This window comes from Sturnira hondurensis, unplaced genomic scaffold (genome assembly GCF_014824575.4).
Source record: "Sturnira hondurensis isolate 20B ecotype Veracruz unplaced genomic scaffold, ASM1482457v3 Scaffold0000867, whole genome shotgun sequence".
In the NCBI taxonomy this organism is placed as follows: domain Eukaryota; kingdom Metazoa; phylum Chordata; class Mammalia; order Chiroptera; family Phyllostomidae; genus Sturnira; species Sturnira hondurensis.
Window position 1 is genome coordinate 2,941,045 of NW_028073498.1, and position 21,630 is coordinate 2,962,674.

The 21,630-nt window shown below is 54.8% G+C and overlaps 1 protein-coding gene across 4 annotated transcripts in view; it reads right to left on the reverse strand.

The window, feature by feature from the left end:
- Positions 1–21,630, reverse strand: part of SLC6A6 (solute carrier family 6 member 6) — a 78,402-nt gene that overhangs the window by 26,490 nt on the left and 30,282 nt on the right. For 2 of the 4 annotated variants that reach the window (XM_037051295.1, XM_037051287.1), the window contains 4 exons: positions 12,569–12,811; positions 10,709–10,843; positions 9,389–9,623; positions 452–584 (listed from right to left, as the gene is read on the reverse strand). In XM_037051295.1, coding sequence (XP_036907190.1) covers positions 452–584; positions 9,389–9,623; positions 10,709–10,843; positions 12,569–12,797 — 732 coding nt within the window. In that variant the 5' untranslated portion in view covers positions 12,798–12,811. Of the gene's footprint in view, positions 1–451; positions 585–9,384; positions 9,624–10,708; positions 10,844–12,568; positions 12,812–21,440; positions 21,548–21,630 lie in introns of those variants that run through there. The other 2 variants (XM_037051300.1, XM_037051309.1) reach the window with 2 other exon arrangements.

The window sequence follows — 21,630 nt, forward strand, 5'->3', positions numbered from 1 at the left end:
GCACGTCTAATAAGCCCCCAGGGGTCAGGGAGCCAGTCAGGGACCCAAGGGAAGAAGCAAGGGCCCCTGCTTCTCCACTAAGAGCTGCTAATTAACAGAATTGCAGAAAACCTCATTTCCAGATAACTTATCCATTACCACCTCAACATTAGGTATCTGCTAACAGCTGCTCTCCGGCCCACACCTTGCCGGGGGAACCAGAGGCGTGTGGGAGCCCGCACAGGCTGCAGAGAGAGCCAGCTGCTCCATTTTCAGGAATTTTGCGGGTTCGTTGTTAACCCAGTGATAACATGAAATCAGACGTGGTGGGAGTCTTTCTATGCTGACATGAGGCACCAGGGCTTTACATGCTTTTCCAGGACTGGTTTATCAGCCCACTCCCCGTCCCAGGTGTGCTCTCCGGCCAGGGCCAGTCTCTGTGAGGCAGGGGAGGGCCCGAAGCACAACTCACTTTCCCCGTGGACTTGACACCCTTCCAGATGCAGAAGAAACAGACCAACCAGACGAAAAGGAGGCAGAGAGCGAGGTCCCACTTCAGGGAGCCGGGGCTGTTGATCCCAGAGGACAAGCTCAGCACGTTGCGCCTGGAAGCAAAGGGGGCCGAGAGTCAGTCGGGCCCAGTTCCGGGCAGGCCGGGTTCAAATCCCAGGTCACCTGGCCTCTCCAGGCCCTGGAATTCCCTGCTGGTCTCGGGAAACAGTTACCACCTTCCTCACAGAGCGGCTGAGGAGGTCACCCAGGGGATGAGTCCCGACTCCTGCGGCGGGTGAACCTGGGTCCAACCCAGCCTGGCCTTGGGCAAGTTAAGTGAACCCCCAAGCCTCAGTCTCCTTGGCTGTGAAACAAGAACCTTGTCACTGATGCTCTGTAGACCCGGCTCCGCCGTGGAGTCGCGGATTTTGTGCCACTTACCCAGTCTCCCAGACCCCGCTCTTACCTCTAACACAGAAATAGCCACCATCCCCTCCCAAGCTGCCCCGTGCCTCTTTCACTTTATTCATGTTTCTTCTCAGGATCTCTCACGAAAATGAAAGCCTCAAGGGGGACAGAGTATTCTACCTGGGGCTGTAGAACTGCCCCCACCTCCCCACGGGGATTCTGTGAAAACCCCCACAAAGCGCTAACGACGGGGCCAGGGGCTGCAGCCAGTCACAGAGAAACCTAGTGGCTCTCACTGTCGTGTTGCTGAGAGGCCCGGAGCAGCTGCTGGCACCTGCGCAGTGCTGGCTGAACCTGCCCCTTCCAGGGCTGTGAAGACAGGAGACAGGTAGCCATCTGAAGGACAATCAGCCCAGGGCAGCCACAAGCCCCACCGGGCACTGCAGCCCAGAACCTTGCTGACACGCACAAGCACCTGCTCGGGCACACCCCACGGGGCAGATGCTGTCTGAGGCCAGGCCAGGGCAGCACAGGGCGCCGACAGCTGAGCAGACCGTGCACCCTGGTGCCCAGAAACGTCCCCCCAGTCCCAAAGCTCTGAGTGGTGCAGCACTGACCAAGGGCAGCCATGCTGAGCAAAGGGACATTGGCCCCCGAGGTCGCCAGTCCACCAAGTCTCCAGGCGACACACCATGGGAGGTAGAGCGCTCAGGCTCCCCTGGCAGATGCTGGGTTCCCTCGAACAAAAGTCAGCTCCCTTTTTGAAGCAGGAGAGGTGGAGAGAGTTGTGTGACTTTCTGCCTCAGTTTCCTCATCTGTAAAACATGACTGGCTCCTGCCCAGCATGCTGCTGGGAAAGCCTTCCAGACCACGCCCAACTCTCAGCCAGCAGTGGGGTGCTCCCCGCGGACATGTTTTCATTACTTCTTTTTTATTCCTCAGAGAAGCTTCAATACAAGGACCTTGAACAGATGCAAAATTCCCACTCAACTGGCATTCTAGCCAGGCCTTTCTTTGCTGTGCTCCGCACCTAGCACAGCACGCAACACTTAGTAGCGCCTCAATAAATACACGTTGAGGGAATGAAAGGACTTAATTAGGGTGAATGGAAAGTTTGCAGGTCACTCTGGACCAAGCCATGAAATATTTCCACTACCCTTAAGAAGGGGTGGCTTTCCTTTGTCTTTTTTTAGCTGGTCACCCCAACATCAATGGGCTTCCCACCGTCACCTAGAACGGTGGGTGCTTGTGGCAACACCAAAAAGTTCTTTTCAATTTACGTCATCTTATCCGAGGACGAGAGGTCATTTACCCCCTTTCACAGATGGGAAAACAAGGCTGGGGGGCCCCCCAAAACCGACAGCAGGGGCAGAGCTGGCACCCTGAGCCCAGGCCCGCCTGCCTCCAAAGCCCGGCAGGGCCTCTGGACTCCACCTAACGGCCCCTCTGATTCACAGAGAAAATAGAGCCCAAACTTTAAAAAGAATCTCTCCAGTCCCCGCTCTGGGCCGGAATCACCTGGACCCTTGGAGCCGGGGAACATGGACATCCCCGTAAGGCAGGGCTGGCGGCCAACAGCATCCCGCCTGGGGCCCTGCCAAGCTCGTGGCTCTGGCGGCTGCAGCAGCTTCACAACACAAAGCCTTCCCTGCGCAGCCTCCGGAGCTCAGCGCCTTCGGCGAAGGCCGGGCACGGGGGCAGAGGCCCAAGGCGTGCCCGTGAATGGCAGTGTCAGGGAGAGAGCACTTTCCACCCTGCAGCGCAGCTGCCTCGTCGAGGCCACGCACACCATCCCTGTGCTTCCAGGGAAGCCCTCCCGTTGCCCCGCAGACCACCAACCAGAGTCCTTGCCTGCCCTCTCACACTGGCTGTCACCCTGGGTGACAAGTCCGGCTTGCCTACCAGACTCTAGACAACCCAAAGACAAGAATCCCACAGGCAGGCACACAGTAGGCACTCAGCTAATGCTGAGGAGGCACCCAGTCATAAGACAGCCTTCTCCTTAACAGCAATTTGGCCAAGAAGCCAGAAACCTAGAAGCTGGGATTCTGCAGGCATTAATTAAGCCAGCAGACAGTTCACCAACACCATTCTGGGAAAACCAGTGGTGCCCGCTGCGAACGGGAAGCTGCCACGCTGGCTTGCTGTGGACAACTGACTGGCCAGGCCAGCCACGGGGAGGAACCTGAGCATGGCTTGCTTTTCCCCCTACTGGTGGCAATCTCCTTGTACCATCTCAGGGTGCCTCTGGGCACACGGTAGGGCATGGTTCCTTCGACCCAGCAATCCCAGTCCCGAGACTCTTCCTGTCTAGTCACACTGGCACGTGCAGCCAAAGTCAGGGCCCACTCGCAGAGCCGTCTGTAAGAGCAAGCCCTGGCAGCCGCTCGAATGGCCATGGACAGGGCACAGCAGGCACAGACACACAGTGGAATGCCCTGCAGCCGCCGACTTGGGGACAGCTCCCTGGGTGCTGATAAGGAACTCCGCCCTGGAGACACACAGGGGAACGAAGCCAGGTGAGGACCAGCACCCAGGCGTGCCCCCTATTGTGAGAAAGGGGTGGGCACACACTGTGCTCCAACACGCAGGACGGGTTTTGGCAGGACGTGGAACACAATGGCTGTGTCACTGCTGCCGCTGGGGGCGGGGTGGGGGAGGCGGGGCCCGCTTGGCATTAAATATACTTTTTCATTATTTGAATGCTTTCAATGTGCACCTATCGCCTTTATACAAATTATTTTAAACTCTGGAACACGTCTGTAATGGGCCATGCAGATGTTCTAAGAATGGGACATGTCTCATCAATCATAGTTTGTCCCAACTCAGCCTGACATGGGCTTGGGGCCAAAGCGACAGACACCCATCCTTTCCAAGGTTATCTCAAGTGTAGTCACAAAGGCCGGAAAGTGTGTGGATCCATCCAAATCCATTTTTGAGGGGACCCAATTCAAAGGACCCTCCACAGGTCCCTTTCCTGTCAGACCCTGCCCCGCCCCCCGACCACCACCAGCCTCAGCCACAGAGCAGACCAGGGTCTGTTGGGCCTCCCCCGGTGCTCAGAAAACTGCAGCGCCACGCCCTCGAGGGACCGCTGCGGTGCACCGCCTCTCACAGGTGGCTTCTGGCCACGCCAGCCTGCCCCGAACCTGGCCACATCTCCTCCACCACCACCACCCGCTGCTCCCCAGGGCTGTGGCCCCACCTCCTGTTCCTCCTGTCCCTTCTCCAAGCCCCGAGCTGGCTCTCGGCAAGCTGTCAACACCCACACCAGGCCATGCCCTCCTCTCTTCTCCAACCTCCTGTGGCTCCAAACTACCTGGCCGACAGGCCCCCCCAACTTGCCCCATTCCTTTTTGTCTCCTTGAACATGTCCAAACACTCTTATCATTTAGACCCTGATGCCTACAAGGAGGATGGTGCCTAGTAATGACCCCAGGACTCCCGGTATAAATGGGCCATGTCCAGGACAAGCTGTACGTACAGTGGGTAGTCCCATATGGGGGCCTCATTCCCACATGGCCCCCTTCCCTTCCTCCTTTAGCCACACTGCCTTCTGGAATATTCCCAGAATAGGTGGAGCATGCTCTTGCCTCAGGACCTTTGAACCCCCGTGCCTACTTCAGGTCTCGGTTCAAACCCCTCTTCACCAGGGCAGTCGGCCTTTCCCGGCCACCCTGTGTGAAAAGCATCCCTGGCCACTCCCACCCTGCCCTGGCTCTATTTTCCATCACCTATCACTTTTCTATTAAAATTTGGTTTGTGGTGTCTGTTTCATGTCCATTCTACCACAACAACATCTCCACGGAGAGAGGACCTGTGTCTGTCTTCATCCCTGCTAGATTCAGAACCGTGCCTGGCACAGTAAATGCTCAACAGACATCAGTTGACTAAGTCAATTACGCCCATTTGGTTGACGCAGAAACTGAGGCTCAGATCAGTTCACTAATTCACCTAAAATTACCCAGCTAAAAATCAACCCTGGGCCTGGTCTCTTTTTCTGATGCCACCCTGGGGACCTGCCACCAGGGTGCGGGATCCTACGCTGCCCTTCACAAGGGCCCCAGCCTCCCAAACTCCCCTGCATCTCTCAAACAGAGGGAGGAGAGACAGAGGTGAGCTGCATTCTTGTCCAAGAATAGTAGTGATTCATTCCAGGGTGGGATCCAAAAAAGAATTGCCTGGACGTCTGTTTTGAGTCGGCCAGCCTGCTGCCGTCCAGCCGGCACTCAGAGATGTAAATACGTCCTCCAAGTGGGCCAAATCGTTTCCTTTTGACTGCGGGCCAGCCATTTATTGGCGATGGCTCTTCCCTGGAGACTGATGGAGGCAACAATTATAAAAGAGCCCGTCCGCCCTGAGCATGGGGCCACACAAGGCTTTCTCCCCCGCCTCCCCCTTCCCACAGCTGCAGGGGAAGATTGGCTGAGCAGGGCTTGTTTGCAAATATGACTCATTTCTTTGATTCTAATAAAGTCTAACGATACGTGCTGAGCTCCCAGAGGGCTTTGGAGGAACTGGGGAGGAAAGAGGGCACTGGCCAGACTTGGCCCCGCCTGTCTTCCTCCAGGGCTAGGGGTAAAGCAGGACCCTTAGGACAGACAGGACCCCAGAGCTGGGATGAGCAGGACCAAGGTGACGCACTGACCCAGAGTTCAATTATAAAGCCAGCGGGTAACGATTACCTTCGGAGGACAGATGGCTTTCCCAGGGATCTGGCCCAGGGCCCCTCACTGGCCCCTGCTGAGTGTGGCACTTTAGCATCGCAGAGGGGGGTGGGCACAGGGGATCCAGGCCAAGAGAAGACCCCACCCGTAACCTCAGAGTGGGGTCACACACACACACACACACACACACATGGCACAACGTTACCTGTGGCTGTGTACTTAGCCTGGACTCACAGCTCATGGAAACACATAGACACTGAAGGCAGCATCTGGTGGCTGAGGGCAGAGCTGGGAACTCCGCTAGAGAGCACCCTCTGACAAATCGCTTCATCTCTCTGGTCCTCCGTGTCCTGTCTACTAAGCCCCACCTGGAGGCCCCATCTTAGCTTCTTTGACACTCTAGCAGGCTGTGGGGTGCTGGCACCACTATCGCTGAGGCCTGGATGGGTGAGGCGGCTGCCCTGAGGACGTGCAGCTGGGACGTGGGGGAGCCAGGGGCAGTCTCCCACACCAAGGGATGGAGCACCAGCCCCTGCTCTCTCTTGCCTCCTCTTGTACAACTGGAGGGATGATCAGCGAGGTCCTCCTCTGTCCAGGGACAGGAGGAAGTATCAGGTCCCATGGTGCCTCACTGCTTGATTCCCAGGGAGCTCCTGAGCACCCAGCTGGCAACCATCTGCCCACGGAAAAGACAGCTCAGGGGCCCATGCATCTGGTGCGGGTAAGAGAAGGGAAACAACGGCTGTGATGGGGCTTCAGCTCAAGATGCAGGGACGCTGGCCTCTGGCAGACCCACACTGCTCTGCAGCTCAACACAGGAACCAGCCAGACACACTTCGGTATGAACCCAGCTAGCCTTTCTCTATGGAAACCCCAGAGCTGGTCACTGTGGAGCTGGTGGTTATTTTCATGGGAAGTCCTATAAGCTGAATCTCACCCCAAATGGATCCCAGACCCACCGATGGCTAAGCCCACCGATGGCTAAGCCCCCCGAGGCCCAGGATAGAGTCAGTGCTTAATACATGTCCCACTTTTTCTCCCACCAGTGCTCCTTAAGCAATGTCCAGTAAACACAGATTCACTCATGTCACTCCCCTTCTTGTGTGCCTTCCGTGGGTCCCCCTTCTAAAAACAAAAAAGAAAGCTCAAACTCAGCCTAGCATTCAAGGCCTCAGTCCTTCTCCCTGGCCCCAGGTGTCCTATGCTCTGACCAAACCAATGACTTGCTGTTCCCAAAACAATCATGTGCTTTCAGGATGCATGGGATGTTCCTTCTGCCCAGAATGCCCTTTCTCTCGCCTTTTCAGCCTGGTGAGCTTCTACTTACCCCTCAAAGCCCAGCTTATATGGATGGCCATTTGCAGAAGGGAAAATGAGGCCAGAACTGGGTAGTGACTTGCTTCTCCAGGCTACACCACCACGTGGATGCAGATATGTAATTAATAAGAGGAATTAGCCCTGGCTGGTGTGGCTTAGTGGACTGAATGATGGCTTGTGAACCAAAGGGTCGCCAGTTCAATTCCCAGTCAGGGCACATGCCTGGGTTGTGGGCCAGGTCCCCAGTAGGGGGCCCGCAAGAGGCAACCACACATTGATATTTCTCTGCCTCTCTTCCTCTTCTCTTCTCTCTAAATATAAATAAATAGAAAAACTAAAGAAGATTCAGCAGTCAGTGAGCACTTAACTGAGTAGAAACACTTAAAATCCTCTCGAGCTGGGTGAGATCAGAGTAGAGGAAAAGTCACGAGAGGACTCTGAGCTGAGAAACATGTTTGGATTCACAATCGACTGCAGACATGCAGGGCAAGGCAGGCAGAGAGAGGGCCAGTGCTGGGTCTGGAGAGAAACGATGAGGGTCCCAAGGTGGAAGGTGGAGGGCTGCAGTGTAAGTGGGGCCGGTGGTCAGGATCTGAATATACTTTAAAGGGAGAGCCAAGAGGACCTGTTCATTGGAGTTTTCTCCACTATGAGTACAACACTAAATAAGTAACAATGGTCCCTATTTATCACACAGGTTCTCGGGCTGGCCATCCCTGGGAGGGTAGTGCTGTGACCTCTCCAGGTACAGGTGAGGACACCAAGGTCCAGGGAGGCGAGGCACCTGGCCAGGCTAGAAGTGGCACAGCTAGGGTTTGAGCCCAGGCAGCTAATCCACCCCCAAGGCCATGAGGCCCCAGCAGGCGCCCAAGTGGCGGGTTAAGTGCCAGTGTCCTGGGCGGACAGGGCCGTGGTTTCAGGCCCGCTGAAGTGAGAAGAATAAAGCTCCACACTTCTCTGTCTATAAACTCCGTTCTTCAAACGGTGGGCAGCTGAGGGGGGGGGGGAACAAATGTGCTTGTAATGCCCCCTCTGTCTGCAAGGGGAAACATGTGCAAGTAAAGAGCCCTGGGGACCTGGTGGCATATACTGAAAGGCCCACATGTCATGGCAGGGACACAGGGACATTTGCCATCTGAGTGAGAACTGACTGACTTGCCTACTACTTCCCGGCTCCTGCCTCAAAGCATGCCTGGGGCTGAGCATCGGGCAGTCGCCTCCTCCGCTGTGGGCCTGTTCCTAGGCTGGGCGCTAAGAGGGGAGGAGACACCTTGGAAACAGCAAAGCCACACACGAGAGAGAGGGAGTATCATCGCGTGATGAGTAGGGTCCACCCCAGCATTCCCGCCTCCAGACTCAAGCTTCATGCAAGGCCTTGTCGCGGTTATTTCCAGTTGGAGGGGCTGCACCCACGAAGAGCAAGAAAAGTGCTGCACTAAATGTATCTTTAACTGGCCTCCAAGGGCTGCGTTAGAAGAAATTTCCCATATAGGCTAGTACACCTCTTACCTCGGCTAAGAGGTAACTGGACTTGAAGCCCCTCTACACGCTGCCTTTCTGACGTTTGTCCTATGTGTCTGCTCCTATTGACAATAGTGTGGTAAACTGGAAAAGTGCCCACAATTCTCCACTCCTCTCATAAAGAGACAGAACCTATTTTCCCACCACTTGAATCTGGGTTAGTCTTGTGGCTTACTTTGGCTGATAGGACATTAAAAAAAAATGATACAAGCAGAGGCTTAAAAACTGCTCTTGACTGGGACTTTCTTATTTGTTGCTTTGGAATGTCAAGCTGCCTCTGAATAAGCTTAGATTGCTGCTGGGTGATGAGATCATATGGACCCTGGCACCCTAGCCAATAACCCCTCAATCCCCAGAACAGCTACCCTCATGCCCTATAGCTGACCTTCCCATGAGGGAACCCAGCAAAGACTAGAACAACTACCCAGGCAAGTTCAGCCCAAACTGCCAATCAGCAAAACCTTGAGCCAAATAAGCGGTTGTTGTTTAAAGCCACAAGGGTTGGGAATGGTTGTTACACAGCAAAAGCTAACTGACACATAATTTTCTCTCTACCTGTTTACCTTTTCACTTAAATAACTACTTTAGCTTCACATATGCATTTTTCTCTGTGCCATACAGGTTCAACGTGCTAACTATATTTCTTCTAAAATACATTAAGAAAACTATACCATTTTCAGACAATATAAGTACATATACCTGCATTCAGGAGAAAATCTCATAAAGATCCCACAGGTGTTAGAACGATCCATTCCCCTCATTTCACAGTTAAAGACGCTGAGGCTCAGAAAGGGGCAGATACTTGCTGAACACCAAAGAGCCAGTAAAATGGCAGAACTGGGACTCGATTCCAGGCCTGAGACCAGAGGCACGGGTTTATCTCCAAATCTGCACCCACCCACCTTCTCCCCAATCCCACACTGCTGGGGAGAAGACAAAGGAGTGGGCTGTCTTCCCTGCCCCCACCCCGGCCCTCCCTCCTTCCGTAGGGAGCCCAGCCTTACTCCCAGAACTCAGTGACAGGGGAGGTGAAGTTGCTGGTGTTGAGAGTGCTCCACAGGGTCTTGTTCTTGCGCAAAGTGTCCTCCATGCAATGCGGCGTGTTCCAGGTGTGGTTGCAGTGCGCCCAGGGCAGCTCTGACTGGAAGGACTGGAACAAGTAGTATGTGGCCCAGGCCAGGATGATGATGTAGTACACATTCAGGAGGGACACGATCACAATGGAGGCATAGCCGATGCCTGTGGGCAGGGACAAGCAAGACAAGCATCAGGAGGAAGGCTAGGCCCACTGCGTCCACATGCTCTAACGGAAGGCTGTGGCACCCCAAGCGGACCTTCAAGAGTGACCAGCAAATACGTGTAAGGCGAATGGGTGACTAGATGGATAGACGGATGGGTGAAAAAATAGACGGTTGGATTAATGGGATACTTAGATGAATAGAAGATCCTGCAAGGAAGTGGGATAGGTCAATGAGTGAGTGGTTAGATGGATAAATGGTGAGAGAACTGGTTAGAGAGACAGACAGAGAGCTGAATGGGTTTATGTTGGATTGATGGATGGGCATGTGATTTGTTGGATGGGTGTATGGCTGGTGATTGGCTGGAAGGTTAGGGAGACGCATAGATGGAGGAATGAGTAGACGGGTAGACGGATGGATGATGGACACATGAACAGACACATGGATGGATAATCTAATTAAATTGACTAGTTTAAAGAAGAAAGATCTGATGGACAATAGAGGGACAGGTTTATATAGGTGACTAAATAGATACACATCCCTCTATTCTTGCCAACTATAATCATAACAGTATTATGAATGCATGCTAGGTACTAGGCAAAAGACTGAATGTTATAATAGTAAAGGTACCATTGATGTGGGGCTTACGATGAAGACACAGCACTTTCCCATGTGTCATTTTGTCTGCACACTGAAGTAAGCATACTGTTTCCATTTTATAGAGGAAGAAATCGAGGCATAAAGAGATTAAGTGACTTTCCCAAAGTCACAAGAGTTAGCAAGAGAAGGAAGAGGGACTGGAACCCAGACACGACCCCTGAGTCTGAGTGCTTGTCTTCTGCACTACCCTGCCAAGCAGCTGCTAGCTTCTCTACCCTTCGACAGCCCAGAGAGCTGGGGCCAGCTGACATGTGCTGAGCAGTCACTGTGAGCAGCACCACACATACCAGGTACGGGCTGCTACCTTCTGGTGGGCACAGTGCCAAGTGACTTGCATGAGGCTATGAGGCACCTGGCAAACAGCAAGTGCTCAGCACAAACTGGCAGAACCAGTGATCACCAGGCGGACCTTTGTCCCATACTCACCAGAGAACAAGGGGCAGATCTTTTCCCAGCAGGTGATGCCCCCTTCAGAGGTGTACTGGCCTATGATTACCTCCAGAAAAAACACAGGCAGGCCGCCCCCAAACAGGAAAATAAAATATGGTATGAGGAATGCACCTGTGGAGAGAGCAGAGAGGGATGAGGGTCAGGCTGGGTCTCTCACAAGAGCCGAGGCTGCAGGTGCCCACTCCCAAGCCCTCCCAGACAATGGAACCAGAGAGAATATGTGCGGGATATGAGGGGTGAAGGCCAAATTCCTGGACGTGGCTGAAAATTCTCCAGGCCCTGCTCACCTGTCCAACGGGCATCACCTTGCCAGTGCGCCCTCTCACTTTCTTTAGGTCTACCAGGTGCTTTAAGCCTTGGAGCCTCTGGTCAAGCTGTGTCGACTGCCTGCTTGTCTTCCCCACATTGTTCATCTGAATAAGGGCTGTTCAGCCCTTAGGACCCATCTCAAACATGACCACCTCATGGAAGCCTTCACCTACCTGTCCTCAGGCTTGCCCAGAGCAGGAAGCTGAGGCGAACTAGCTAGCAAGGACGCTGCGATGAGGAGCAAGAGGTGGGCACCTCCAGTTGGGGGTGGGAGCCAGGGGAGGAGTGAGGGGGAAAGAGTTGGGGGGAGGGTTCCTACCTGGTGTCCACTAATGGCTTCAGCGGGTCCATAAACCCTTTGAAACTGTGGGCAACTTGGGTGTATGTGTATGCGCTTTGCTCTGGGGAGCGTCTAGAACACTCATCAGAGTCCCAAAGGCACCTGAGACCTATAAAAGGTTAAGAAACCAGACTCTAAGGCAGGATTTCCCGAAAAGCGGTTCTCCTAATGTGGGCTGTATGCAGCACGCCCACCTCTGCTGACTAGCAAGCCCTCAGTCACGGGCAGCTCTCCCTACCCGGGTCTCCTCGGGCCCTCCAGCCTCACAGTGGCCGTCCCACACACACCGCCCGACCGGAGCACCGCGGCCCCAAGAGAGGCTCTAGCTTACAGCCTTCGGGTTAAAAAAACCCCACAACCCGAACCAACCACCCAACTAAGACCTCAATCTTTCAAAAATATCTTCAATGAGTGAGGATGGTGAAAGCTACAAACTTCCAGTTACACGTAAGTCCTGGGGACGGATACACAGCACGGTGACTGTGGTTAATAACGCTGCGTTACACTTCAGAGTTCACAAGACAAGAAAAAAAACTGTGTGACCCTGAGGTGAGTCACGTTAACCAAACTCATTGGAGCAATTGTTTCACAACATGTACACCTATCCAATCGTGACGCTGTTCCCCTGGAACTAACCCAAGGGTATACGTTCATTATATCTCAGCAAAACTGGAAAAGAAATTTTAATTAAAACAGGAAAATAAAAAAATCTCTTCACTGTATCTTTTTTTCCTGGACATCTTTCCATTATAGCAAACGGTGCTGGTTTTCCCTTGAGGAGGGGAAGCAGGGCTTGCTTTTGAACCACATCTGGTTTAAATTAGGGAAGCCAAAGCAAATGTTAGAGAAGATGTAAAGTAAGAAGCAGTCAGGAGGCGCACAGATAAAATTTATGAAGGGAGTGTGAGTGTTGGAGGTTTGGGGGACATGGGTCTCATCACCCCTCTTTGGAGACAGCAAACTGGAAGAGTCAGAAAGTAGAAGGGATCTGCTCGAGGTAACACGGGAAGACCCTGAAAGAGCACCCTCCGATTCCCGGGCAGGCTCCTCTCCTGTCGCTCAGGCAGGGTGGGGTAAGGGTGCAGCAGGCTGACCGAGGGAGGACAAGGTGGGGACTAGGGCAAGCAGGGCACAAGATGCCACCCCCTCTCTGTCCCCACCCTCCTCTCTGCCCAGCCTAGACTCACCTCCACCATTCTTGTAGCAGAGGTACGGGAAACGCCAGACATTGCCTAAGCCGACAAAGCCGCCAGCCACAGACAGCAAAAAGTCGATCTTGCTGGACCACTTCTCCCTCTGTGGGGGCTTCCCCTCCGCCTCATCCTCAGGCCGTGTGCCAGGGCTCTTCCCTGGGGATGGCTTCAGGATGTCCTTGTGAAAGTCTTTCAGACACTGCAGCTTCTCCTTGGTGGCCATCTCCTCCTCGCTTTCTGTGGGGACAAAACAGAACCCAAGACATCGTTGGTAAGGAACAACCTGTGTGTCTTCAACACAACTTCTCCTTTCTCGCCTCTGACCTCCCCAGGCCTGTGTGGCGGGGAGCTGACCATCCCCTTGTCTGTCCACTGATCTGACAGCATCCTGAGTGTTCAGACCCCTGCAGGCAATCGGACACCTGACAGCTCAGAAATCGACAGATTCCATTCCTTGGGCAACTGCTGAAGAGAAGCAGTGTGTACCCGTTTGTGGTCCTCGAATGTCCCACCTCATCCTGCACCTGATGGCAGCGCATAAGCACAAAGCCACCCCTGCCCTGGCACCATCGCTATAAAATACAACACATCCAAGACAGTTCTAAGGCACCCTCCAAATAACACCTGCCTGAATTTTCTGGAAATGAATAAATACTATTTTCAAATTTCGATCTGCAGAGAAAACGACAGCCCCTGTGGCACCCAGGATGCAGTGCGGCGCCTGAAGCCCAGCAGGCGCCTGACCCTAACTCTGAAGAATGGACAAACGCAAAGCGAATGAGGAATGGGGCTGCAGGCTGGAATGGGAGCCACCTGAAAGTGGGGTTTCCGTCAAAGTGTGGAAAAATGCATGTTTATGAAATATATTCACAACCCACTAACCAGTCTCACGTCTGCAGCATAAAAAATAAGGGATTTGCACTGGTGAGGATTACATAAAAAAAGCCAGCCAATCTCCCTCTGTCCGCCCCTCCCCATGGATTCTCTGGCTTGCTCGGAGCCTTGCATCCTCCAGGCTCCTTGCTCCCTGACTCCCTGTCCGGTGTGGCGATGGAAGACCCCCAGAAAACATCAAATCCCTAAGCCTCCAGAAGCTGTTTGTGGTTATTCTCGGCCCACTCTGCTTGAACCCCATTCGAGAGGACATCTGCCACCAAGCCAGGACAGAGCCCCTTCTTTCCATATGTCCTCAGGTCCCTTACTCCTCACTCTCCTTGGGAACTTGGCCTTGAGAGCAAGAGCATCAGGAGTCCCAACCCAGAGGGACAGGACGTCTTCAAGGGTGTACCCCTACCAGGCAGGGGGCCTACCCACCCTCGTTTCTCCACCTGCGCAATGGAAAGGATGATGGCAAAGGTGACCGACTCATAGCCAAGCAGCCTGGGACACAACTGGTCCCCACAGTCCAAATTGGTGGCCACCACTGAAAATACCAGATTTCAGAGCAAAGTGAAGATTTCTAGGTTCTCTTGAAAAACTGGAAGGTCGGACGGCGTGTAGCTCACACTCCCTTTGGCAACCATCAGCTGGACCCGATGCGGTCCCGTCACACGGGCAGGCCTGGGCCAGCTCAGCATCCAGCTCACAGGACACGGTCCGCAGGCGTCTGAGTCTGTCCCGCCAAACTGCTGGGTACTCCCTGAAAAGCTGTTGATTCACGTCCTTGCCTCCTTGCTAGCTGCCTCCTCCTCGACCACAGTAGCGCCCCCATGAGGACAAGGACCTCTCTCACCCACTGCTGTTTGCCCAGAGCCTGGTGCACAGCAGGTCATCAAGCGAGAATAGTTAGGTAGACAGTACCCAGAGTGGGGTCTGCGAGCAGCTGGTGCTAAGTGTGAACCCCAGCTGGGCCCCTTCCCAGCCACAGGACTCAGCCTTGCTTTCCTCGCTGCCTGGCCCAGAAGGCAGTCCCAGGCAGAGCCAGGCAGGGGCTGCCCGAGGGCCTGGGGTGTGGAGGAGAGGGGACGTGTTGGCCTGGCCCCAGCAGCCAGGCCCTCAGGGGCCGTGCCCGGAGGAGCAGAGGCACAAAAGCACAACAGAACCCCTGTTTCCCCCACGCCTCCTTCCTCTCCATGGCTCAGGGTGGGGGACCCCAATTGTTTTGCTATCTGGTGGAGAGCAGACCAAGAAAAGGCTTCCTGGAGCCACCGGGCGGCTCACTGAGCCCTTCCTCTGTCTCCCAGAGCGCAGACTGGCGGCGGCATCCGCATGGCCTTTCTTTACCCTGCTCCCTTGGGGCGACGTGGGGGTTCGGCCGGGCATACGGCTACTGTAAAAATAGCCCACGCAGCCAGCATTGTTCCAGTGTTAATGTGTGCAGCCCCCGATGGTTATCTGAGTGATCCATTGTGGGCTGGCTGGACGGCAGCATAATTGGAGGATGTGGGACTCAACTCCCTCCTAGTGAAGATGTTTTTCAGGGAATGACCCCTGAGCCTCTGAGGAAGGTTGGTTCCGCCCTCTTGGGCTCTCCTTGGATCTCAGAGCTGGAAGGCACTTCACAAGGTCAGCCAGATGAGAGGGAGGTGGCCAGCTTCTGCTCACATAGGCAGCCGAGACTGGCAAAATTCATCCCCACTAGGACCCGGGGTCTGCTTCCCCTTGGCTACCCTGAGAGTCCCGGGTCTGTCCTCTGGTCCCCCAAACCCACTTGCCACATTGGCACTCAGAGAACTCTCTAGAAATGGGGGGGAAGTAGGGAAGTAACAAGTTCTCTGAGACCTCCTCTGTTCCAGGCTGATTGCCTACAAAGTGATGTCTCTAGCCCCCTCACCACACTCAGAGCCCCATCTTTCCCACCCCTGCAGCCAAGCCCAGGTGGAGGCAGGGCCTGAATGGGGCAGAGCTGGGGCCCGTCAGTGCCTGGTGTGGGGGGGCTTCCTTTATCTCCTCACCCAGGGAGCATCCAGAGATGGGTTCCTCCTTCAATGTCACCTGTCCCCCCTTGGGGTTACTGCACTCACAGCCCTGCCTCTGGCTCCCTCAGGCCAAACCATCCTCCACAGTCTCCCTCAATGCTCTCTCACGCAGGATGAGGTCACACCCAGGTGCAGACACCCGAACTCCCTCTCCAGGGTCTCATTCCAAGCCCCTCCGGGGTGTCTGACCAGCCCTGTGCCTCTAGAAGCCCACAGCAGCAAGATGGTGGATTCAGCCTCTCATATATTCTTGGCACCCACCCACTTCTCTCCATTGCCATGGCAACCACCTCACTGCAGGCCCCAGTAGTCCTGGAAGAGCATGGGAGGCAGCCTCCTCACAGGCCTGCCTGCTGACACTCTGCCCACCCCCTCCCATCTCTTCTCAACATGACAGCTAAAGGCAACCTACAGAGTACCCTCAGACCATCAGGCCCTCCCAGCTACACCCCACAGCTTACCAGGGCCCCTTCTCCTTGGGATACTAGCCCCACAGAACTGCTGCAGTCTATCCCCTCCTCAGGCTCAGACTGCCTGCATGCCTCTCCAGGCCCTCGGGTGATAGCCTGGCCCCTGCAGGCATCAAAGCTTGAACCCTGGCCTCAGTGCTGACAGCCACTTCTTGGTTGGGTGACCTCAGGCAAATCATTCAGCCTCTCTGGTCTCCAGTGTCCTCATCTGTAAAGGGGCACAATCGTACCTGCCTCACAGGGATGTGGTAGGGACTGATGAGAGAGGTGTGTAGAAAGTGCTTAGAACACTAGTTGGCATGTGGTGTGGACTCCCTAAATAGCAGCTGCTAGTATGACTGTTGTTATAACTGCTATAATTATTATCGGGTCTAGCCTGACCTTGGGGTCAGTCCTACTCAGGGTGAAATCAGCAAGGCCCAGAGAGCCAAGTGACACTCCCAAGGTCGTGAAACTGGTTGTGACAGTGACTGTGATGTGCCCAAATTCTTGGCTCTGCTTCTGCCGTCCCTCTGCCAGCCCAGCCTGATCTCAGGCGACGCTTGAAGAGGCCCACTGCTTCTCCATCACACCCAGCAGCCCACCCCAGGATCCAGAGCTTAGAAACGAGCTCCCTCCACAGGCGGCCCAGCAGGCACTGCCTCGCTGCCTGCCCCGAGCGCTGTTTTCGTTGGCGCCAGGCCCAGGACTATTTTCTAGCGAAGGTGATACATAATTCCCCATTTTAAGAGCTTCCTCTTTGATTAGTACAGCCACAGGCGATTAGACCAGCCCCAAGACAGAGGCTCCAAGAGGAAGGCTCCCTCCCGGCCCAGCTGCAGCTCTCCTCGTCTCTGCTCCAGGCTGAGGCCAGAGCCGGCCATGCGCTTGGGACGACATGAAGATGACCTGGTCAGCTCTGGCACCACTCAGACAGATTCAGTCTGGTGGCAGCAACGCCATGGATTTAGGTTCCTTTGCTCCCCCGATTGAAAACTAGCAGTACTTACTCTGTGCCGAGCTGTCTGAAAACAGTTTTCTATCCACTCTTCAAAGACCCTTATTGTGGAGGGGCTTTTAGTTGTACGGATAGAGGAGTTGAGGTTCAAGCAGGAAAGGGCACTGGAGCCAGAGTTCAAGGCCCAAGGCATGGGAGCACGACTGAGATGGGGACACTGAGGCCAGAGGGGGAGAAAGGACTACAGAGGTCCAGAGGGTGCAGCAGTGCAAAGTGGGGGCCACTGGCCCTGCCTGCCTGCCTGCAGTGCCCTCCCACCCACTCTGGCCCCAGGTGCCTGCAGGCCAGCCAGCTGGGCCTTAGGTTGAGTGGCAGGTGCTGCTGTGGCTGTCTCCCCCAGCATCTGACGCCTCAGGCCAGGGACGTGGGGAAACCAAGCCCTTCCGTCTTTTTCTAGAAGCTGCCCAGCTGCTAGGGGGTTCCCTGCCTCAGCCTCCCCGACAAGACCTGACCCTTCCCCAGTAAACAACTTCCCACGAGGCTATACTATATCGAGCAATGACCTAAATCTCCCATTGTCACTGACTTAGTCTCTCGGGAGCTTCTGCCATGCTTTTAAATAAGAGGACAGGGACTTGTTCTGTTTCCTCTTCGTAGTACTCCCCCCACTCCAAAAGGGCCAACCACACACACAGACTCTATGATTGGTTGGACAGCTGCCGTGTCTCCGCAAACCTCAGGGGGCAGGGAAGAGGCTCCCAGCGTCCCAGAACTGGGGGAGGAGGAGACCTGGATGACAGACCCATTTTACAAGTGGGGAAACCCAAGGCCTGAGTGGCCCCTGCCTGCCGGGCTGGCTGAAGAGTGAAGCACACTGCTGGTCCCTTGTCTGCCCTCCTTTCCAGTCCCCCATCCACTCCAGAGCTAGTGTTCCGGGCTTACTGAGGTCACAACTGTGCTTTGTGACCTGGAGCCAGTGACAACCTTCTCTGCACTTCAGATTCCTCCTTGGTTAAAAAGACGGGGTGAAAATAAAACTCACCTCCCAGGGATTAAGGAGTAAGTAGGATGATGCCAATAAAAGTTTCAGCATAGAGCCTGGTACATACTAACTGATTAATAAATACTGGATTTTGTATTTTACCATACTATGTGGCAGACATTTTATCCTGAGTGTTTAAAAAAAAAAAAAAGAAGGACGGCAAGCAAGCTGCATTTATTGGGCACTGACAGCATACACACTTATTCTGTACTACGCTAAGGCGACGCAAGGATTTCTCAGCCCCTCCACGGTGTTGTTGCCATCTGTTTTGATGATGAGGCGCAGAAAGATGAAGTCACTTGCCCAGGGTCACACAGCAAGTAAAAGGCCACCAGAGCTTCAAATGGCTCCCAGGTCCGTTTTGGCCCCTAAATTCCATGTGTTCACCCACTTGGCCATTTGGGATCACTTACTTCAGCAAAGTCACAAAGTCAGACTGGGTCTGGCGCCTTTAAGCCAACTTCAAGCCACTGGACCGGGCTGGCAAATTAGGGAAGTAGGCAAGGACAAAGAGGGAAGTGAGGGACCACATGACAGAGATGGGGCAGGGCTTGGGGACCTGCAGAGCAGTCCGTGCCAGGGCCCCAGGAATGAGCTGGGTGGACTGATGACACCTCTGGGACTGGGGCAGACGGGGATGGCACGGTGGACTGGGGGCTTCCTCTAGCACACAGAGACTCCCAGAGTTCTCTGCTGGGTCTGAAGGGGCTCCTGTGAGCGCCGCCTCCACAGACTGCAGGCTCTGGGCAGGCGTGGTGAGGAAGACGCCTGGGGTCAATCAGCAGCCTGTGCCACACGCCATCCTGGCCTGGGAATGTGTGCCGACCGGGCACCCTCCACCTCCAAAGTGCGCTGTGTTAACAGCACAGTTTCACCCTCCACCTAGGGCACCTGATTTTGAAAAGTAGAAATTAATCAAAGGAAGTTCTTTTTCTCTTATAAAGGTACACCTATGAAGATTTAATCATTTGATTGAGTCATGTGGACCGTATCCTTCTATCTTGTTTATTCTTTTTTTAAGTTTGCCTTTTATTATTGTTGTTATTGTTTGACAGTAAAAGCAAGTAGCTATGCTCTCAGCAAACCAAAACACATTGTCAAAAAATCACACAGATTTGCTAACCACATTTCAAAGGTAATGCTGTTATCTATTCTTAACTCAGGCTAACTCAGGTGTGACCAGCTCAAAGGCCTCAAAGCCCAAAGGCCTCTGGGGGCCTGCCTGGCGGGGACAGGAGAACTGCGGGACGGCCACAGGGAGGAGCAGGGACTGGGGCCCACTGGGGCCAGCTCCTCCAATTTCTCAAGACAGGTTGAAATCCGAGCCGTGTGGGCATACGCATTGTCCAATTTCTAAAACCCTGTGTGGGCCAAACACAAACAGTTTGCCCTCTTTGGTCACACCATTGCCCCAGGTCACTCAAGGTGGCCACAGCAAAAGACAGGCTGACTAGCCCAGCCTCACAGGGCTGATGGCCCACCCCAGTGAGGTCATCCAGGAAGCCTGGCATTGTTTTGCCCGGAACAAAGCCTGAACAATGAGCGGCAATATTCTGGTCCTAGTGAAAGTGAATTGTTCGGGGAACTGTTTTCAGCACGCCATCTCTGGGGACGGGACCTGTTACCCACCTGGGCTCAGTGGCTGTGGGCAAGGTTCTCCCTTCCCCAATCTCACTGCAACCTCCCCGCCCCAAAAGGTCAGGTCCACCCCCAGAGACCTCTCCACCCCCCCTGAGCGCACCCACCCGGCTTGGCTCAGCCTTCAACCCCCAGAAGCATTTCGTTCTTCCGAAGCCTCCCCAGGGAGGATCTGGCCCAGGCCCCTCGGCCACAAGGCAGGAGACCAGGAGCTGCACCCAAACCCTGGGCCAAGTGACCTTCACACAGGGACCCAGCAGAGCAGGCCATGCTTCTCGTCCGTCGTTTGCAAAGGAAAAACGGGGGAAGGTAGGCACATTCTGAAAGAACCGGCCTCTGGTACATACAACCCTGGTGGGGAGCAGGGCAGGATGGGGGCCTGATGCACAGCCACCTGGCCACCTGTCCTGTTCCCCTCCAAAGAGCATTTGCAGGGTAAAGGTCTGGATCCCAACTTTTTATCTCCCTAGAGATATCAGGCCGTGCCCCAAGGCCCAGAGACCACAGGCGGGCAGCAAAGATCAAACAAAGAGGAAAGTTGCAGGGAGGAGGCAGAGGGTTGCAGAAGGCTCCCCTGCGGCAGGGCCGGGCCTGGGGAAGGGGAGAGGGGCCAGGGGAGGATGGCTGGGCGCTGGGTGAAGGCGAGCTAGGCAGCATGCCCCAAGAGCTGCCCCAGGCACCAGCCGAGCAGGCCATGGACTCAGGAAAGGGCAGTGGGTTAGGAGTTAGAGAGCCGGGTCTAGTTTGGCTCGGGTGGGTCACGCAAGGCAGCTACTTCCCCTTTGCACCTCAGATGTCCCGGGAGAAAGCAGAGCAAAAGTGGCTTTAGCAAGCAGTGAAAGCTGGATAAACATTCACTGACAACCTACCCTAGATGCCCAGGCACGGCTCCAGGAACTGGGGGCATGGGTGTGGGCCCTGAGGAGCTGACATTCCAGAAGGGAGACAGACACCAAACACACACGAGTTCCTAGTTACGCCCGGGCCTGGCATGTAGCAGACAACCAAGCAGGATGAGGTCAGGGGGCATGGGGCGTCAGAGAAGCCCCTCTGGGAACTGGCCGTAGGCAGGCCCCAGGCTAAGTCCTTTCAGGCACCAACTCATTTATTCCTTTTAGAAGCCTGGATGAAAGAATGCGGCCCCAGGAGGTGAGGCCGCTTGTCCAAACTCACACCACTGGGAGCTCTGGACGGCAAACATCTGGGGGAATGGTGTTCTCAGAGCAGGGAGCAGCATGTGCAAAGAGGACCACACTGGGCAAGGCGAAGCAACAGAGAAGGCCAGTGTAGGAACCGAGGAGAAGAGGGGACAGGGCACAGGGTGACCTGGAGAGAAGACAAGGCCTGCAGGCTAGGGTTAGAACCTAGATTTATGCAGAAGGTAGTGGGAGTGTCTAAGAGCTTCCTTCCACCCCACTGAAGGCTCAGCACACTCAGCTAAAAGCCCCACGCTTGCCCCTGACCACCAAGCCAACCCAGCCCTCCTACTCTGGGAAATTTGAGGGCTCAGAGCGGGCTTTTCCCAGTAAGCAATTGTCAGTGGGGACTTTCTAGTGGTGACCTGTATAGAGCCCAAGTCCTTAGCCCAAACACTCCGAAGCCACCCAGCCTCTTCCTCAGGAGCCAGGTACCTTGGGATGGGCTGAAGGTGGAGCTGGAAAGAGGAACCCACCTCAGATGGGTGGCGGAAGTCCTTCCCCTGGGCCAGTGACGCAGAGAAGAAAATATTCTCGTGAATCAAATCCCAATCCCTCATCCCTCCATGGGTGAGGCCCGGGGGTTTGGAAAGAACAGGGTCAGCCTTTGATGCTATTTGATCTCAGCCAAGTCCATCCCCTGTCCTGGGCAGGCCCTTACTCACCAGGAGCTGGTCAGGAGAACAGGCTGTCCCGTGCTGACGGAGTGCCAACTGCTCGGCTGGCCCAGGCCCACTGTGGGGGGCATAGGTCACCTTCATGCCCTCACGGTGCTAACGCCCAGAGACAGGGGGAGGAGCTCATTTGTCAAAGTAACTGAAAGTTTTCCACAAGTTCATGAGGAGGACGGGAGCC